Raw genomic sequence first — 7,725 nt, 5'->3', positions numbered from 1 at the left:
AAAAAACAAATCGAATTTTCAACCAAAAATAGAAAAGTTAAATTTTCAGTTAAAAAATTAATTTAAATTTAAAATATTTGAATTTTTTATTGGGTTTATAAATTCTGTTCAAATTCAAGCGAAAACAATGATAAAAAGTCAAAGTTTTCTGAAAAAAAGAGAAAAAGGCGAATTCTCTGCGAAAAAATTGTATATACTACTAAAAAGTTAATATAACATTTTCAAACAAAAAAAAAACGATTTTTCAACAGAAAAGTTGAAATTTTAGGCCAAACGTTGCTTTTTTGACAAAAAGATGAATTTTCAACGAAAAAGTTAATTTTATATCAAAATAAAATAATTTTCATGCCAAAAAGACTCACTTGAAAAAAGAAAAGTGGAATTTTTGACCCAAAAAGAGGATTTTTTTCACAAAACAGTTCATTTTTCAACCCGGAAATATAAATTTTCAACCAAAAATTTCGTTTTCTACCAAATATTTCAATTGTAAACTAAAAACGATCAATTTTCAATCAATTTTTAATGAAAAAAGTTAATTTTAATTTAAAATAAAAGTTTAATTTTTAAGCCAAAACGATGATTTTTTGACGAAAAAGATGGATTTTCAACAAAAAAGTTAATTTTCTACCACATACTTCAATTCAAAAACGACCAAATTCAACACAGTTAAATATACTACCCGAAAATATGAATTTTCTGCAAAAGAATAGAATTTTTATTGCAAAAAGACTTATTTACAAAAGAAATTCGGAATTTTTAACCCAAAAAGAGGATTTTTTAAAAAAAACAGTTGCTTTTCAACCCGAAAATATAAATTTTTAACAGAAAGTTAATTCTATACCAAATAGTTCAATTGTAAACTAAAAGCAATCAATTTACAACCAAAAAAATTAATTTTAATTAAAAATAGTTGGATTTTCTCATTGATCTTATTAATTCAGTTCGCATTTAACTAAAAAAAGAGAATTTTCTACCAAAATAATAGTAAATTTTGTATGAAATAGTTGAATTTTTAAGCCAAAACGACGATTTTTTGACATAAAGATCAATTTTCAACAAAAAAGTTAATTTTATACCAAAATAATAGAATTTTCATGTCAAAAAGACTCATTTTAAAAAGAAAAGTGAAATTTTTAACCCAAAAAGAGGATTTTTTTCACAAAAACCTTGATTTTTTAACCCAAAAATATAAATTTTTAACAAAAAAGTTCGTTTTCTGCCAAATAGTTTAATTGTAAAAATAAAAACGATCAATTTGCATTCAAAAATAGAAAAGTTAATTTTTCATTTTAAAAAATTAACTTGAATAAAAAATATTTGAATTTTCTTATTGGGATTATTAATTATGTTCAAATTAAAGCGAAAACAATGATAAAAAGGTAAAATTTTGCGAAAAAAAGAGAAAAAGGCGAATTTTCTGTCAAAATAATAACATTTTTAACTAAAAAAGACAATTTTGCAACGGAATAACCTATATTTTCAATAAAAAAGTTAATTTTCAACTAAATAATTAAATTTTCAAAGAAATAGTTGAATTTTAAAGGGAAAAGGATCAATTTAAAACAAAAAATTTTAAAGCTAAATCATTTTTCAAACAAAAAAAAAAGAATATCGATTAATTAGATGAATCTTCCATTTTTTATTCTAAAAGACGAATTTTTTTTATTGAGGATGCAAGTATCTTGTTCATAAGTAATCTTTTTTAACAGAAAATTCGTTCTTTTGGATTGAAAATTCCAATTTAGGAAAAAATTCATCTTTTTTGTTTAAAAATTAAATCATTTTAACTGAAAAGTCTAATAGTGTATTCTTGGCTGAAAATTCATCGTATTGGTTAAAAATTTTATTATTTTGTGAAAAGTTCAACATTTTTGTTAAAAAATCATCCTTTTTGGTTGTAAATTCAACTGTTTTGTTGAAAATTCAAATGCTTTATATAATAATCCTTTTTTTGGATAGGAAATACTAATTTTTTTATTGAAAATTCCTCTTTTGGTAGAAAATTCTTTTGTATTTGTTTGTAAAAATTCACGTTTTAGTAGAAATTTAGTTGTTTTTTTTAAATTCAGGTTTTTTTTTTTAAATTAGAATTTTTAGCTTGAAATTTTACCAGTTTGGTATAAATTGTCACTATTCGGTTGAAAATTAACCTTTTTTGTAAAAATTATATATATTTTTTAAATAATATTTCCGGGTAGAAAATTCAAATTTTTTTCTAAAAAATTCCCCTATTCGCTTGAAATTTCCACAGTTTTATAGAAGTCTCAACTATTTGGTTGAAAATTCCACTGTTTAGTAAAAATTGAACTTTTGTGTTAAAAATGATTATTTTTGGGTTAAAAAATAAAACAGTTAAACTTTCAGTTAAAAAATTAGTGGCAACTAAAAATAGTTGAATTCTTTTATAGGTTTATTAAATCACTTCATATTTAAGCAAAAAAAAAACGAGATAAAGGTGGATTTTCTACAAAAAAGTTAAATCTTCTCCCACAAAAGTTGAATTTTCAACCCAAAAAGAAGAGTTTGAAACAAAAGTTTAATTTTGAAGTCAAAACGCCGATTTTTCGACAAAAGAAGGATAGTTCAACCCAAAAATATTTATTTTCAACAAAAAAAAAGTTAATTCTCTACCAAATAATATAATTGTAAACTAAAAATGAGCGATTTGCATCCAAAAATATAATATTTAAATTTTTGGTTAAAAAAATTAATTTCAATTGAAAATAGTTGAATTTTCTTATTAAGTTTTTTAATTCTGTTCGCATTAAAAAAAATATGAAAATAAGAATAATGCGAAGTTTCTCACAAATAAAGGAAATAGCGTGAGGTCTCTGCAAAAATGTTGAATATACTAACCGAAAATATAAATTTTTTACCAAAATAATAGAATTTTCAACTAAAAAATATGATTTTTTGACTAAAAAGTTGAATTTTCAGTTAAAAAAACTAATTTTATTAAAAAATATTTGGATTTCCTTATTAGCCTTAATAATACAGTTGACATTTAACCGTAAAAGGAAAATTTTGTACTAACATAATATAATCTTCAACACAAAAATACGAATTTTCGAAAAGTTCAATTTTTTATCAAAAAATAAGATTTTTCTACAAAACAGTTCATTTTTCAACTCGAAAATATGAATTTTCAATAAAAAAAAAGTTAATTTTCTATAAAATACTTCAATTTGCAAACTAAAAATGATCAAACTTCAACCGGAAATAGAAAATTAAAAATATCAGTTCAAAAAATTAATGTCAATTTAAAGTAGTTGGATTTTCCTATCGGTTTAATTTATTCTGTTCGCATTTAAACGAAAAAAGGCGAATTCTCTGCAAAAAAAAAGTTAAATATACTACTCAAAATTATGAATTTTCTACAAAAAAAAAAGAATTTTTAACGAAAAAGGTTAATTTTATACCAATCACATTAATTGTATACTAAAAACGATAAATTTTCAATAAAAAATATAAAAGTTAAATTTTCTACCAAAATAATAAAATTGTCACACCCAAAAAGAAGGTTTCGCAACAGAAAAGTTTAATTTTTAAGCTAAAACGATGATTTTTTGATAAAAAATGATGAATTTTCAACAAAAAAGTTAATTTTTTACCAAATACTTCAATTAAAAAACGATCAAATTTAAAAAAAAAATTGGAAAATTAAATTATTGGTTTAAAAAATTAGGTTTAATTGAAACCAGTTGGATTCTCTTATTGAGTTCATTAATTCTGTTCGTATTTGAGCAAAAAAAAATCGAGAAACGGCGAATTCTCTGCAAAAACAAATTAAATATACTACCCGAAAATATTGATTTTCTATAAAAAAATAAAATTTTCATGCCAAAAACACTCATTTAAAAAAAAAGTGGAATTTTTAACCTAAAAAAAAGATTTTTTTTAGAAAGCAGTTGATTTTTAAACCATAAAATATAAATTTTTATCAAAAAATTTAATTTTTTACCAAATAGTTCAATTGTAAACTAAAAGCAATAAATTTACAACCAAAAATAGAGAAATTAAATTTCCAGCTAAAAAAAAATTAATTTTAATTAAAGATAGTTGGATTTGCTCATTGGTGTTATTAATTTAGTTTGCATTTAACTAAAAAAAGAGAATTTTCTACCAAAATAATAGTAAATTTTGTACGAAATAGTTGAATTTTCTACTAAAATAATAAAGTTCTCAAATGAAAATGGCGATTTTTTAACACAAACTTTTAATTTAAAAGCCAAAACGATGATTTTTTTTCACAAAACAGTTGATTTTTCAGCCCAAAAATATAAATTTTTATTTAAAAAGTTTTTTTTTTAACAAATTGTTCAATTGTAAACTAAAAACGATCAATTTACAATAAAAAATAGAAAAATTAAATTTTCAGCTAAAGAAATTAATTTAACTTAAAAACAGTGGGATTTTCTTAGCGGTCTTATTAATTCAGTTCGCATTTAAACAAAAAAGAACATTTTCTCTCAAAATAATAAAATTTTCAACCCAAAAAGGCGATGATATTATGACAAAAAAGATGAATTTTCAACAAAAAAGTTAATTTTATATCGAATAATTCAATTAAAAAAGAATCCAATTCAAAAAATTTGGATATACTACCCGAAAATATAAATTTTCAGCAAAAAAATTAAATTTTCATGGCAAAAAGACTCTTTTTAAAAATAAAAGTGGAATTTTTGACCCAAAAAGGGGATTTTTTCCATAAAACTGTTGATTTTTCAACTTAAAAATATACATTTTTATTTAAAAAGTTAATTTTTTACCAAATTGTTCAATTGTAAACTAAAAACGATCAATTTACAATGAAAAATAGAAAAATTAAAATTTCAGTTAAATAGATTATTTTAAATTAAAAATAGGTGGATTTTCTTATTGGACTTTCTACCAAAAAAATTAAATTTTCGTAGCGAAAACACTTATTTTAAAATGAAAAGGCAATTTTTACCCCAAAAAGAGGATTTTTTTCACAAATGGTCTTATTAATTCTGTTCGCATTTAACTGAAAAACAGAATTTTCTACTAAAATAATAGTTATTTTCTACGAAATAGTTGAATTTTCTACCAAAATAATAAATTCTTCAACCAAAAAACACGATTTTGCAATAAAAAAGTGGAAGTTTTAAGCCAAAACGGCGCTTTTTAGACTAAAACATGAAATTTCAGTGAAAAATTTAATTTTATACCAAAATAATAGAATTTTCATGACAAAAAGACTCATTTTAAAAAGAAAAGTGAAATTTTTACCCCAAAAAGAGGATTTTTTTTACAAAACAGTTGATTTTTCAACCCAAAAATTCAAATTTTTATTTAAAAAGTTCATTGTTTACCAAACAGTTCAATTGTTAACTAAAAACAATCAAGTTATAACCAAAAATAAAGAAATTAAATTTTTCGCTAAGAAAATTTAAAAAATAATTTCAATTACAAATAGTTTGACGAAAAAGGCGAATTTTTGTAAAAAAAAAGTTAAATATACTACCCAAAAAGTTCATTTTCAACCAAATAGTTGAATTTTCTACCAAAATTTTAAATTTTCAACCAAAAAAGACGATTTTGCAAGAGAAAATTTAAATTTTGAAGCCAAAACGACGATTTTATTAAAAAAGGATCAGTTTTCAACGAAAAAGTTAATTTTAAACCAAAATAATAGAATTTTCATCAAGAAAAAAAACCAATTTACAACCAACAGTGAAAAAATTAAATATTTAGTTAAAAAAAAAAATAGTTAAGATTTTCTCATTGGTTTTATTAATTTTATTCGTATTTAAGCGAGAAAAAAATGAGAAACAGCAAATTCTCTACACATAAGTTAAATATACTACCCGAAAATATGAATTTTTCACACAAAAAAAAATCATTTTCATGCCAAAAAGACTCATTTTAAAAAGAAAAATGAAATTTTTAACCCAAAACGAGGATTTTTTTCACAAAACAGTTGATTTTTCAACCCAAAAATATACATTTTTATTTAAAAAGTTAATTTTTTACCAAATTGTTCAATTGTAAACTAAAAAAGATCAATGCACAATGAAAAATAGAAAAATTAAAATTTAAGTTTAAGATATCATTTTTAATTAAAAATAGTTGGATTTTCTTATTGGTCTTATTAATTCAGTTTGCATTTAACCGAAAACATAATTTTCTACTAAAATAATATTAATTTTGTACGAAATAGTTAAATTTTCTACCAAAATAATAAATTTTTCAACCAAAAAACACGATTTTGCAATAGAAAAGTGGAAATTGTATGCCAGAACAGCGCTTTTTTGACAAAAACATGAAATTTCAACGAAAAATTAAATTTTATACCAAAATAATAGAATTTTCATGACAAAAAGACTCATTTTAAAAAGAAAAGTGAAATTTTTACCCCAAAAAGAGGATTTTTTTTACAAAACAGTTGATTTTTCAACCCAAAAATTCAAATTTTTATTTAAAAAGTTCATTGTTTACCAAACAGTTCAATTGTTAACTAAAAACAATCAAGTTATAACCAAAAATAAAGAAATTAAATTTTTCGCTAAGAAAATTTAAAAAATAATTTCAATCACAAATAGTTTGACGAAAAAGGCGAATTTTTGTAAAAAAAAGTTAAATATACTATCCCAAAAGAGTTCATTTTCAACCGAATAGTTGAATTTTTTACAAAAATTTGAAATTTTCAACCAAAAAAGACGATTTTGCAAGAGAAAATTTAAATTTTGAAGCCAAAACGACGATTTTATTAAAAAAGGATCAGTAAAGATTTTCTTATTAATTTAATTAATTCTATTCGTATTTAAGCGAGAAAAATAAACAGAAACGGCAAATTCTCTGCAAATAAGTTAAATTTACTACACGAAAATATGAAATGTTCACACAAAAAAATATAATTTTCATGCCAAAAAGACTGATTTTAAAAAGAAAAGTGGAGTTTTTAAACCAAAACGAGGATTTTTTTTAACAAAACAGTTCATTTTTCAACCCGAAAATATAAACACAAAAGTTCGTTTTCTGCCAAATGGTTTAATTTTAAACTAAAAACGATCAATTTACAATTAAAAATACAAAAATTTAAAATAAAGTTAAAGCAATTATTTTAAATAAAAAATAGTTGGATTTTCTTACTAGTCTCATTAATTCAGTTTGAATTTAACCGAAAGATAATTTTATACAAAAATAATAAAATTTTCAACTTAAAAAGGTGATTTTTCAACAGAAAGTTTAATTTTCAAGTCAAAACGATGATCTTTTGAGAGAAAAAAAAATGAATTTTCAACAAAAAAGTTAATTCTCTACCGAATACTTCAATTGTAAACTAAAAACGCTCAAATTTTAAAACAACCAAAAAATATAAATGTTAAATTTTGAGATAAAAGTTTAATTTTAATTAAAAATATACCACATACCTGTGAATATATTGCTGGATTGTGGCAGGCATAACAAAATTGATAACAGTTTTCACTCCACTAATATCCAAACCTCTAGCGGCAACATCTGTCGCCAATAAAACGTCGATTTCCTCTTCCTTGAATTTTCTTAAATTTTCTAGACGCTGTGGTTGAGTCAAATTACCATGAAGTTCTCCAACCTGACAATTTAAATTCAAATTACACTTTTTTATTTATCAGGGTGGCCGCAAAACTTAATTTTCTAAATTCCCTGGATTTTTTTTTATTTATCCCTGACTAATTTAAAGACTCGCATTTTAATATTTTAACATTTTTGACATTGAATATT

At 22.1% G+C, this 7,725-nt stretch overlaps 1 protein-coding gene across 1 annotated transcript in view; it reads right to left on the bottom strand.

The window, feature by feature from the left end:
• Window positions 1–7,725, bottom strand: part of LOC117174048 (probable ATP-dependent RNA helicase DDX27) — a 36,029-nt gene that overhangs the window by 7,220 nt on the left and 21,084 nt on the right. The window contains exon 4 of the mRNA XM_033362701.1: window positions 7,395–7,576. Coding sequence (XP_033218592.1) covers window positions 7,395–7,576 — 182 coding nt within the window. The remainder of the gene's footprint in view (window positions 1–7,394; window positions 7,577–7,725) is intronic.

This window comes from Belonocnema kinseyi, chromosome 1 (genome assembly GCF_010883055.1).
Source record: "Belonocnema kinseyi isolate 2016_QV_RU_SX_M_011 chromosome 1, B_treatae_v1, whole genome shotgun sequence".
Lineage (NCBI taxonomy): Eukaryota > Metazoa > Arthropoda > Insecta > Hymenoptera > Cynipidae > Belonocnema > Belonocnema kinseyi.
Note: the sequence above shows the minus strand (reverse complement) of the source record. Positions and strands in the feature narration are given on the sequence as shown.